We start from the raw sequence: 12,894 nt of genomic DNA, 5'->3' as shown, positions 1-12,894 counted from the left end.
TGCTCCGATAGCATTACGATATGTAATATATATTAAAACTAGCAAACTTGTTTGTTATTGAAACATATTTTCTCACATTCTCTTGGTCGTTTTCTGGACCCAGTCGAAGTCGAAGTGTTCGCAGTATTCCTTAATCTAATGCTCTCATTCTATTTTACAAACGCCGACCATGAGATATCGGGCGCGGGCCAGAGGCAAAACAACAATTCAACAATTAAACATAGATATCAAAAATATTAGGACTCAATTCAGCTCACATTTTTCCTGAAATAGACAGCAATAGAAGTTATAGTTGTAAGACAAATGAAATTGTTTTATAAACTTGAAATGTTTGAATAATAAACGCAACCGTAACTCGGGAAAGCCCAAAACGCAGGATTTATAGATGATCATCAAAGTATATATAACTCATCGAATGCACGGAAATGCCTTTGGGTTGCAACAGCTGGCTGCATATGAGCGCTGAAACGTTCAGTTCTGGGTTCAAATATCTTGTGAAGGTTGTAAGGAAGTATAACACAATCAATTATTTTCGTTACCTGCTGCAACAAATCATTGTTCAAAAATCTTATTCAGTAACAAAACCTGGCATTTTAAAGGCTAGGGTTTCTGCCGACTCTTTCGAGGTCTAATCCCGCTCTAAGACTATTTGCTGTATTTTAGAAAATGTTTCCGCTATTGCGTACCCTCACGTAAATCGTTTGCAATACTTGACTACCATGATGTGATATTAAAATGTAGTAAATGGAACCCCAAACGTGTTTCTGAACTGTTTCGCTCCACTTGAAACCACTAGCGGTGACAACAAATGATAAATCTGAGCAACATGTAGGTAAGAATTGTAATTTTACATTTAAAGAAACCAATTCTCTTTTCTATTCGTAGTGCATAACTATAATCATCGGTTTGGAGGAAGAAAATAACCAAAAACGACCCTACTGGACTTTCAGCTACTCAAATGGTTCTTTTCAGAACCACATCATAAATTTAAACGGCCTTTTTCAGCGCCACCACTGTTTTCAATGAAGAGTTATATTTTTTAACGAGACAAGAACGAGCCAGTATTGCTATTCGCTGGGTGAGGGTAGGGAGAAGCTTTGTGCTGGATATGTCGTTGAAATGAAATCTAATGAAAATAGAGCGGTGAAGAAATTGAAATCAATGACTTGAGCATGTAAAAATCAAAGATGTGGTAATTCTTGTTTTCTTTCCTCTTGCTCACTGTGTTGTGTGCAGGCCCTTTAATCTTCACCTTCATAAGTGCATCGTCAAGCGACGATGACGCAACTCAACTTCGTCTTCAACCCGAAGCACAAAACAAACGTCTTTCACTCGGTTCATTTTGTTTCGTCGTTTCTTTTTCGGCGTATTTGTATCGTTGGTTCAGATTGTACTGCTAGAACTGAGGCTTCAAGGCAGTAACGAAAAAAGCAGATTCGAGCGAATTTTGCTTCATTTGACGATTTGAAATTTATCGTCAACTGCATGATGACGATTAACCGAAGCAAGTTATTCGCTTTGACCTGTGAGGTAAGGACAAGAGACAAATCGCGCGAAATGACCGATGGTCGAATATCGACCATTTTCGATTTGAATGAAACTTTGCACACGTATTTGGCTTAGCAAACTGAGCATTTTTCACAGGTGGAGAGATTTTTTACATCCATGAATTACATTCTAAAAGGGCGTATGCCTTTTGGCACGGGTTTTATTCGAAGCATTGTAGCCCAGAAACCGTTGGTTGTATAGAAAAACTGTCTGAAAATGCGTTGTAGAGAATTAAAAATGCACCATAAAAAAATATACACTGTACAAAAAAAAATTTTTTTTGACCAAAAAAAATTAAAAATAAACATTAATTTTCAATTTAAAAACAACCTAAATTAATCCACCTAGCGGTCATGCCCAGCCTTTCTCGTCCAATTTTTTATTTGTAAAAATAGATTTACATGAACGCTTCAATCCAATAAATGTATATTCACTCTTTAGGTTCTAAAATATTGATCTTGTAATCTTAACATATAAAAATGCAGTCAAGTCTGTCTGTCTGATCCATATAGGCCCGAAAACTACCGAACCGATCGACGTGAATTTTTTTTGTAGGGGTTTTTGGTACCAACAAAGGTTCCTATGATAGTTTGAGATCCCTCCCTCTTCTGGAAGGGAGGGGTCCCAAACAAATGAAACATAAATTTCTGCACAACTCAAGCAAATGAAACCGAATTTGGCATGTGGATGTTTTAAGGGGTAACTAATATGTCCATAATAGTTGGATGAAACACAAATTTGTGCACATCTCGAGAACTAATCAACCAAATGGAACAAAATTTGGCAGGTAAATGTTTTTAGTGGTAACAAATATGTTCCATAATCGACCTCAGGCAACATTTTGGATTGTAAGATGGCAACATCCGGTTTCTGGAAAACAGCCAAAAATGGCCGATTTCCACCCAATATAATAATATCCGGATCTAGAATGATACACAGGGGCTCAAATGGACCACAGATACCATTTTGAATTCTAAGATGGCCCATTTTGGATTCTAGGTTGGCGATTTTCGGTTCCTGGGAAACAGTCGAAAATGATCGATGGGTGTTTCTTCAACCAGAATGACGCTCAGAGGCCAGAAATTATCTTAAATACCATTTTAAAATCCAAGATGGCGACTTCCGGTTTGTGAAAAACAGCCTAAAATAACCAAATACCATCCAATATGAGTATCTCTGGAACCAGAATGATGCAATGAGCTAACAATTGACCGCAGGCACCATTTTAAATTGCTCAATGGCAACTTCAAGGAAACAGTCGAAAATGAACGAATAATACTCAATATGGATATTTCCGTCTTGAGATGATGCATAGAAACCAAACATTGACTCTGGACACCATTTTGAATTTAAAGACGACCATTTTTAGTTTCTGGAAAATAACTAAATACCTCCCAATATGAAATCTGCTGAAAATTATCAAATACCACCAATCATTTCAAACAATTGTTATTTGACTTTGATCATATCCTATGGCCGATTCGTCGTGCGTTTGTAGATTTTAAACACATCGCAAGGAATCAATGTATTTGGAACGTTCAAATAGTACGACACCACATTTAAATTATGTTTAGGCCACATATCGATCAAAGCAGGTATAGCTTCAAATAGTCTTTGAGTTTCTTTTCTTTCTGTAACATTTGAGCCACATATCAAATTGTTATGAAGTTTGTTATTTGTAAGTTTGAGAGATGATTCGTTCGTATGACACTAGTTATGTTCAAATAAGTCAGTTATCTTTGAGATAATAGACTTTCGTTGTTTTATTAACAATGTAATACATAACGGTTGCTTAGGTTCGATTATAATCAAACGAAATGAGAACGTATAGGGCAGTCAAACTTTGAAACCACGTGTTCAATCATAATTCATCAGTTAACCCTTGACTAGCTCGCTCATCTGATAATAATATTGATCTATTCGGTTGTGTAGTTTCTGAGATAATGAAGTTTCGTGATTTTCACATTTCGGTACATTACAGACGAAGTTCCTGTTCGATTACTGTAACATTCAATAGGGTGTTATGAGGCAGCTAGACTTTTCATTTGACCCTAATTTTGTGGAAATCGGGTCAGCCATCTCTGAGAAAAGTGAGTGAGTTCAAGTAGTTTTCGGAATATGTTCCTTTTCATAGCTGGATTTCACATTTTTAAACATAACAGGCAAAGTAATAGTCCGATTGCAAAACAAATCAATAGGGTCTCATGGGGCAACTAGACCTTCCATTTGACAATGATTTCATGAAAATCGGTCCAGCCATCTCTGAGAAACATGAGTGAGATTAAACACTCTTCATAGCACGTTTCATTTCATAACTTTTGAATCACAAGTTCAATCTTCATAAAATTAAGTATAAATAAAGAATAAAGAATAAAGTTAAGGGTTTTTGAGGTAGCCCATTTATTTAAAACCAATTTCGTTCAAATCAGTTGTGTGGTTTTAGAGATAATGATGTTTCATGATTTTTACATTTTGATACATAACCTCTAAACTAAAAATCCGATTACAATAAAATTCAATAGGGTCTTATGGGGCAACTAGACCTTTCATTTGCAATTAATTTCATTGAAATCGGGCCAGCCATCTCTGAGAAAAGTGAGTGAGAAAAAAAATCTGCACATACACACACACACACACATACACACACACAGCTCTTCGAGCTGAGTCGAGTGATATATGCCATTCGGCCCTTTGGAGCACTTTTATATCTTCGGTTTTGCAAGTGATTGCTATACCTTTCTAAGTGAAAGGCAAAAAATATGTTTGTCGTGCAACACTATCACTAGTTTACTAATAATAACTGTTTGTAAAGTACGCAACCAATAACTACTGGGTTACCTATAATATCTGTTTCCGTATTTAAATACGATTGCACTACTCCAGATGTGTTAGTAATAGTTTGCATTTTGTGAAGATGAATAAAGTGAAAATGGAATACACCAAGCCCAAATGCTGTAAACCCTTTCCTGATCATCGGTGCTCATCAAGCTTACGCAAATTAAAAAAAAACGTTATTGCAAAATTAAAAATATTGAACAGTCAAGCTCATTTTAATACGTTCTTATCAATTTGTGATTCGTGTAGTTATTGGAATGATAGTCAAGCCACCATTCATCCCTTCGTTGTTTACTATTCAAATCTGGAACACTTAAGAATATCAGTTTTTTCATAATATCGGAAGTACTCCATCATGATACTGTTGCGGTTCAGGCGTTCATTGCCAAATTGATGAGTTTTTTGAAAACAACAATAGAGATGAAAAAAGCGATATTAATGTCTGATGGAGCTGCCTCACAAAATAAAAATAGAAAAAACTTTGCAAGTCTTTGCAAGTTCAAAACAAAATATAACGTCGATGCAGAGTGGCATTTTTTTGCGACTTCTCATGGTAAAGGCCTATGCGATGCAATTGGTTGCATATTAAAACGAATGGCAGGAAATGCAAGTTCAGCTAAAGAACATGAACATCCCATTACAAGCGCAAAAGAATTGTATGATTGGTCTAATCAGCAAAATTATAAAAATTCATCAAAAATGTCATTTAGTTGGGTATCATATGAAGAATATGAACAAGAAGTAACAGAATGGAGCAATATTTTCAAAAAATCTATAATAATAGCTGCCACACAAAAGTATTACTCTTTTGTTCCGATTTCAGAAAATAAGATACAAACGAAGCTGTTTCCAAAAGATGACGAATCATTTACTTATGATGTATATAAAATATAAGGTGAAACTAGTTCTGTAAAGTATCTATGTCATAAAAAATATGTTCCTAAGATAATATAACTCGAAAATAAATATTTAATTCTTATATATATTCATATCACTTAGAACAATTAACTCTTTTCTTCGTTTTGTTGTCAAAGAATGAATTGTATATTTTTGATCATGCATTCCAATAAACGTTAGGTTTTCGCTGGAGAACCATGGACAAATTAAGAAAAACGTGTACTTTCCTAAATAATTATAATTTTTCGAGCTTAAATTAGAAATAACTCGAAAACCAATGCCTCTAGAATGTTTACTACCAAGAGCTTTTTGATTCAAAATGACTCTCCGTATCTTTTAAAATCATCAGAGAACAAATGTTTTGAAAAATTTTTGAATTAGAATTTTCATAAAAAAAATAATCTACCATAAAAAAATTGTTTTTCATTTCTCCACCCTGGACTTTTTTTTAAAAGTTGCGTATTAATGTCAAGTTTCTTATAAAAAAAAAAAACAAAACAAAAATTCAACTCTTTTTTTTTAAATTGAAATTTAATATTTATTTTTAATTTTTTTTGGTCAAAAAAAAATTTTTTTTTACAGTGTATATTTTTTTTATGGTGCATTTTTAATTCCCTACAACTCATTCTCAGACAGTTTTTCTATACAACCAACGGTTTCTGGGCTACAATGCTTCGAATAAAACCTGTGCCAAAAGGCATACGCCCTTTTAGAATGTAACTCATGGGTGTAAAAAATCTCTCCACCTGTGAAAAATGCTCAGTTTGCTAAGCCAAATACGTGTGCAAAGTTTCATTCAAATCAAAAATGTTCGTTATTCGACCATAGGTCATTTGGCGCGCTCTTGCTCATATTGATTACATGCAAGTCTTGGTTTTGGATGAATTTTTTTTATTTGAGTTTTGTGGTTCGAAATTACCACTGGAATCATGCGTATTTTAGGTGCAAACAACTAACAGATTCTATACAATTTATGAATTATGATATTTGAAATAGGTGATGTTCCAGTAGGTCAGTAAAATTTGTTGACTATTTTTTGCCAATTTTATTACGTATTGTACGACAGTAAACTAAAATGCTCAGTCAATTTATTTTTCTTTTAACTAAAATCAACGCAGTCGAAAGAGAAGTCTCTACCTGGGAGGGAGAAACGGATACGAAGCGGTGTGAGTGTCAAAATGAACCAGAATGAGCTGTCATTGACTGTCAATTTGAACCAAGGAAAAATAAGCATTTTTTTGCGATGAGTATTGTTACAACTGAAAGGTATCGCGTTGCCCGAAAAAATATTCATCGCAAACAGTTTTTGTATTCGTTTTACAAAAAAATTTGGTTTGTTTTTACGTAAAATAATAAATTTCATAAGCTTTAAGTAGTAATCATGCTAGCGTACTTTGATTATCAAACTTGTGCTTGCTGATTTAAGGCTTTGGTTACAATTTCGAACACACTTCATCACGGTCGAACTCGAAACTTTGAAAAAACTTTTATACAACGGCACATTGAAGGAAACACAGACTCGAAAAATTAGTCTGTAATATTTGCACATTCAGTATTCTTCGTTTGAGTCATGCATGCGTTACAGCAAGAAGATAGTTACACGCTATCAGAAAACGACGCATGTGCGTGTTCTCTGTTTTGAGTGTAGTATTCTTTTCTCCCTCCCAGGCCTCTACCATTGCACAGTGGTTCGAATTGTATGGCGAGGGCGGTCATAAATAATTTTTGTGCAATATTGGTCTTGAAAACTACTGAAATCGACAGAAATAAGTGTTTTTCGACTAAAACATACTTTCCGGGACTGCCATCACCCAACTTGTTTCAATTTTCTGGCATTGCCATTATTATACATGCATAATAGGGTGCTAATCGAATATAGGGAAAAGTTTGACCATTGAATTTCGAAATGCAGCAGTTTTTAAAAGTTTTTCTCTCTCGAAAAAAGTCCTTATGCTAAATTTAAGCACAATCTGGTTTCGTTAAGTGAACTCTCAAAGCGATTAAAGTTTTAGTATTCTTGTTTTAGGGTAGAGCGGGGCTAGTTAGTCATTTTTGGTCAAAGTGTTCTGTAACTTTTTGTAGGAAACATTATGGCAAAAACTCATTACATGGAAATGTTGTGTTAAGTCTATAGCATCTAGAAAAAATATAAACTGTACAGAATAGTTTATGATTTTGCGGATATTCTATGTTTTTTGAGTGGATGTCAAGTTGGCCAACTAGCCCCTCAGCTGGGGTAAGTTGGTCAGGGTGTGGGGTAAATTGATCGTTCATATTTCGGAAGGACAATTCAGTTTTTATTCCTCACTGCATTAGCGGCAGCCTGTAGCATCTCAGCGGAGGTCAAACCGCATTCGGGTTTTTTGTTTATACGTTCGCTTTCCAAAATCCCAAACCATCAGAGAAGTAACTCAAAATTGCATGAAAAAAATCGTGTTACTCTTTCATACCTGACAAGAAGTATATGTTGAAATTTCCCTAATAGTTTAGTTGGGAACTAAATCAAAAACAATAAGGATTAAATTGAGAACAGGGGCCAAGTTCTAGATTTGCATCTGCAATCACAAGCACAAAACTATAGCTACATTAGCTTTTTTTTTCGTTGAAAGCTTGCTTACGCCGAAATTTTCATCAGATAGAAAGCATTTGTCGATGCATTAGTGTACGTTATAGTTATTTTAGATCAATGACTAAGCATTTATATTGCACAAAAAAATATTCATCAAAATGACGATGAAATGGAGATAACTTTTACCAAATAGTTTATCGCTTCAAATAATTGGTTTTTCTAAACAAAGCAAACGCTGTTTTCGCTTGGATTAAGTTTGTGTCACGAAATGCACTGTTCCTGGAATTGCATTCATTTGGTTACTTGCATTCATTTATGATGTGCATATGACCAACCAGCCCCGCTAGTATGTGACCAACTAGCCCCTCATGTATTAAATATGTAAATTACTCGAAATATATGAAAATAAAATTTTGGCGAAAGTTTGCTTTACACAACTTAAAACTAACGAAAATGACTTTCATAATACGTTAAGCCATGTTCATTTCAATTTGGCTAGCTTTGTTTAGACAAAAAATTTCAACATGAAAACCGAGTAGAATTGATGGCCAATTTGGCAGCAAATACTTCATTTTGTCATTTAGTTTCTCTGGTTATCTACTACGTATCACCCATATAATACGATTTTTTAGATACGTAGATTCGAAGATATTCTCATTGACCAACTTGCCCCGTAACCAACTAGCCCCGCTCTACCCTACGTTATTTTTCTGGAATAACTTCGAAAAAATTTGATATTTGTTCAGGAACCACTCGTGTTTCAACATCAAATATCAAAATTCGAATGAAGACAAATGTTTATGAACAAATTTGCAAATTTGAGCTGAATGTACCACAATCCGTCTAAGAAACTATGTAAAAAGTCTAAAATTCAAACGAAAAGTAACCATCTTTAACCGCTTGTCATCGACTAATGCAAATATATGCAGCTGGAACCTTTAACAAATCTTTTTTAGGGCATCTTCAGCGGTAGTCCAAATCGTTGTTTTGTTCTATTTTTTTTTGGAACAAACTCAAATTCACTACTGCACCGGTGGTGTAAATTTTGTTTTATACCAGATCTAAATTGAAAAAATTTGAAACGGGTATACGTTTTGGTCTATATTTGTCACTTTTTGGAACAAGAAATAGATCGTTCTAAAACCCTTTGTACGCTACCAATAGGTGGGTCAAATGTCATATTTTAATTGAATAACTCATTTTTAGCTATTTCCATATAAACGTTTTGCGAGTGTTGGGAAATAAACAAAACAAAGATTTTTCATGACAATTCACAATATGTTTTTGTGGTTTTTTTGAAGAAGAAAAAGAACAGGTTTGTCGTTTTTGGCTTCAAGGAAACCGACTAGCAAAAGGGGGAATTCTGGAAGACCATAACCGCAGGTTTAACTACTTGGTTTGCAACCATCAGCCACCAGGATGACAAATATGTTGGCCATTCGTTAATCGCCTTAATTGGAGACCTCAAGAGGCCAGAAAAATGTTCCTCTAAGACTCTGAACTGAAAACGTTCACAATGCGGACTTGTTTCAATATCCTCAAAACCAAATCCAAGTTTTGAGAACTGCAAGATTTTGAAAGATTGATGAGACGAAAACGGAAGATGAGCATCTTCGCGATCAAATAATTTTCGCTATCCTCCGAAGCCCTACTTGTAGCAGAAATTTTTCGATCATAACAATCCATCCTGAGAAATGTCACTGACGCTTGGGTTAAACCGTCAAATATATAAAGTCTTGAGGATATAAAGTGTCTTGCCAAAGTAATCGTTTAATGTGCGTTAAAAAGATCCAATTTCCGTTTGTTATATATTGAGTGCTTTTCATTATAACAAGTTTCATAAACTGATAACATAGGGTATGGTATTGTTGACAGTGTGACAGATGTCAGCGATTCTAAAACAACGAGATATACAACACCGGTGCGGAAAACGTAAAGTTGGTCTATATTAGCTGGTTTTATTCAGGTTTCGCTGGTGTAAATCTAGTATAAAGTTGTTTAAAAAATAGACCACCGCTGAAGATGCCCTTAGGTTCTAAATCTTTCGTTTGGTGGTAATTTGGTGACAGTATCTCGCGCGGAACACATTTAAAAGTTTACATGAAGTTATGTATGGGTGTTGCTCCCTGACTGTATACCTACGTTCCATCTTACGACTAATTATGAATACAGTTTAGCACATACCTATCCAAACAACACCGCCATAGCGAAACAAACCAGTTTTCTGGCGGCTCATGATGAAAATAAACAGATGAAGCAATTGAATTCGTTCTACAGCGGATATGTACTCAATGTAAAAAAACACGTCTGTTTAAATTGATTTTGCAAGTGTCAAACACCTTCCCTTATCTCGTGCTCAAAAGTAGACTGATCATAAAATAGGCCATCAAAAACAACTTTTCTGCATTCTCAGGTTTATAACCTAAACCTAAACCGTTTATACATTAAAACAATAATAATCAGAAAACAAAAAAAAATTTCTATTTTTGACCTATGGACGAACCACTGTGCATTGTGATGCATTAAATTTCAAAAACGATAGCCTTAGAGCCAATGCAATGCATACACGTTACTCTAGCCATTTACCTGTCATATCCATCCAGAGCATAAGGCTCCCCGGGTAGTAAAGAGCAATGCTGTAAATAGCCGAGAACAAGCGATCGAATCGAGCAACCATTAATGCTGACATCCATGGGCTGCTGGTCACCCGCCCGCCCGCCTGCGGGCAGACAGATTGAGTTGTAACAGCCATCATTGTTTCGAAGGCCGCAAGTATAACGTGTTATTTCTGACATGATTGAAAACTTCCCCTCAACCTACCCGTCTTTCCCTCACTCGACCGACGATCAATCGTGTTTTCGTGTACCATTAGATGCAAACTGTCAATATTGATGTTTGCCGCCGTGTGTTTGTGGGAGCCAGCCAGGAAACGGCCGATTGATTTTGACGCGCAGAAAGAGGCAGCTTCTTATTTATTCATGTTTCTGGCTGGCCCCAGCCAGCAGAGACTGGCCTCGAATGGTGCCATGCCGTGACCAATCACGGTGCAGTAAATTGAAACGGGGTGGAGAAAATTGATTTGCTTTTGCCACCTTTTTCGTGTCGGAAGCCATTAGCACGGGACTGTGTCATTGTTTCAGAACGCAAATGGGGAGAGTGATTTAACATGTTTTAAAACAAGGATACTTACACGGAGAAATGGTATATAAAGCACAGCCAACCGACCGGGTGCTCCAGGAATACATAGAACCGCTCCTGTACCGTTTTGCCTCGACGGTGATGGAAAACATATTTGGCTTTGAACGCTTGATCAATCGGCAGTGCAATAGGATAGTACGGATCGGAAACACCGATTTTCTGCGTGATGGGTGCTTCACCGCCGTCGTCACAGGGATCGTCCCCCGGCAGAACGTCGCACGGATCATCGCCGGTCGTGACTCCGTCCAGAATGTCCGCGTTCGAACGGGACCTCGAGCGGCTACGATTTTTACGCCGGATGGGCGTCGGAACGCGTCTATGGTGCGGCTCGAAGCGACCCATTTTACCCGTCCGAAATCGACGCAGGAACTTTAGTGCCCGTGGGGAGGAAGACGGTTCCGCCGTCATTTTGACGGCATTCAGCTCGGTCGTTTCCATTGCCGACTCGATATCATCAATCATTTCATCCTCGGAACCGTGCAAAGCCTGATATCCGGCGCAGGGACTCGGCGTTTGCGTGGTCGCCGTTCCCGTTCCGGTGTTTGCCCCGGTCCCCAAGCCATTGCTACCGGCACTCGGACTTGCCGATATAATCTGACCGCAGATACTGCTACTACTGAGCAGATTTGTTGTCTCCTTGACGGGAGATTTGAGCACACTAAGCACCAGGTCATCGCATGCAACCCCCGCAAACTGGTGGCTACCGCTGCCGCGATCATCGCCAAACGATCGCGAGTTAGAGGCTTGCATATGAAGATTACTGACCTGGTGGATGTTACCGTACGAAAAGTGACGTGGTTTGTTCAGATATTGCTGCTGTTGCTGAAACTGAAGCTGATGTTTCTCCTCTTGCTGCAGCCTTAGATTTCGTGACTGCCGAAAGAGATTCTCCTGCTCGCCTCTGTTCATTGTTATCGTGGCCGTACTGAGCACAACCGACAACATTTGGCGGCAACTTCGTCCGCTCGTTGCTCCCGTTTGCACCAACCCACTCACACACACACACTGTCCGTTTTATGATCTATCTATTGCTCTACGGTTGCACTACTGTCACTACCATCTACACTACATCTACCAAGGAAACCGTCCCGATTGTCGAAACACTTTTTCTTCACCCGATACACTTTTACCGGATTACTGCACTGGACAGGACACAACATTACTTGGGCAGCAGCTTCGTCACTGGAAAAATTGTGCCAATTTCGCCACCAAACCAATAACAGCACTGTCAACATTGTGTTTCATCGACTTTTCTTTCCTGTCGAGAAATCGCGCTCTGTTTAGCTTTCATTAAATTGAAGCACTCGCGTTTTTTTTTCTCGCCTCACACTGCCATTAATGTCCTCATCGCTCCAGCACTGCCTCGGTCGTCGCTGGTGGTAATTACTTTTAGACGAGGCACCCAAAGGGCCTGACAGCCTGCGGTTGAGAGAAACCTGTTTTACGAGATAATTAGAAAAATGTTAACCAAATTAAATGTTGCGCCTGATGGATTTTTATTATCCACTTTTTTTTTCGTTTTCCTTCGTTTTTTCCGTTCGCTGTCACCCTTGTCAACATCATACAAGGGACGAAGCGGTTGATCGTCTTAGTCATTTGTCTTGGGTGGAATAATTTCAATTATAGCAGTTTTTTTTTTCGAAGAATAAATTGAGTCTTATTGATAACGTTGCATCTAAACCCGTAAGGATTAAGCCAACAACATATTAATACCACGAATTTGAATGGAGATATCTTTCTTTCTTTCTGACATTCTTATGTTAAAGCTGACGTTAACTTCTCCTAGTTGAGAAAAACTCAATTGTTATTCAATATCAAACAAGCGACTGTGTCTGGTTGTGACTGTG

At 37.3% G+C, this 12,894-nt stretch overlaps 1 protein-coding gene across 1 annotated transcript in view; it reads right to left on the bottom strand.

Moving 5' to 3' along the window:
- The window catches only part of LOC129724489 (potassium voltage-gated channel subfamily KQT member 1-like), a 140,086-nt gene extending 127,790 nt beyond the window's left edge, over positions 1-12,296 (bottom strand). The window contains exon 1 of the mRNA XM_055679436.1: positions 11,040-12,296. Within this exon, the coding sequence (XP_055535411.1) occupies positions 11,040-11,992 (953 nt within the window). The 5' untranslated portion in view covers positions 11,993-12,296. The remainder of the gene's footprint in view (positions 1-11,039) is intronic.
- Between the last annotated feature and the right edge of the window lie 598 nt (positions 12,297-12,894).

This window comes from Wyeomyia smithii, chromosome 2 (genome assembly GCF_029784165.1).
Source record: "Wyeomyia smithii strain HCP4-BCI-WySm-NY-G18 chromosome 2, ASM2978416v1, whole genome shotgun sequence".
In the NCBI taxonomy this organism is placed as follows: domain Eukaryota; kingdom Metazoa; phylum Arthropoda; class Insecta; order Diptera; family Culicidae; genus Wyeomyia; species Wyeomyia smithii.
Note: the sequence above shows the minus strand (reverse complement) of the source record. Positions and strands in the feature narration are given on the sequence as shown.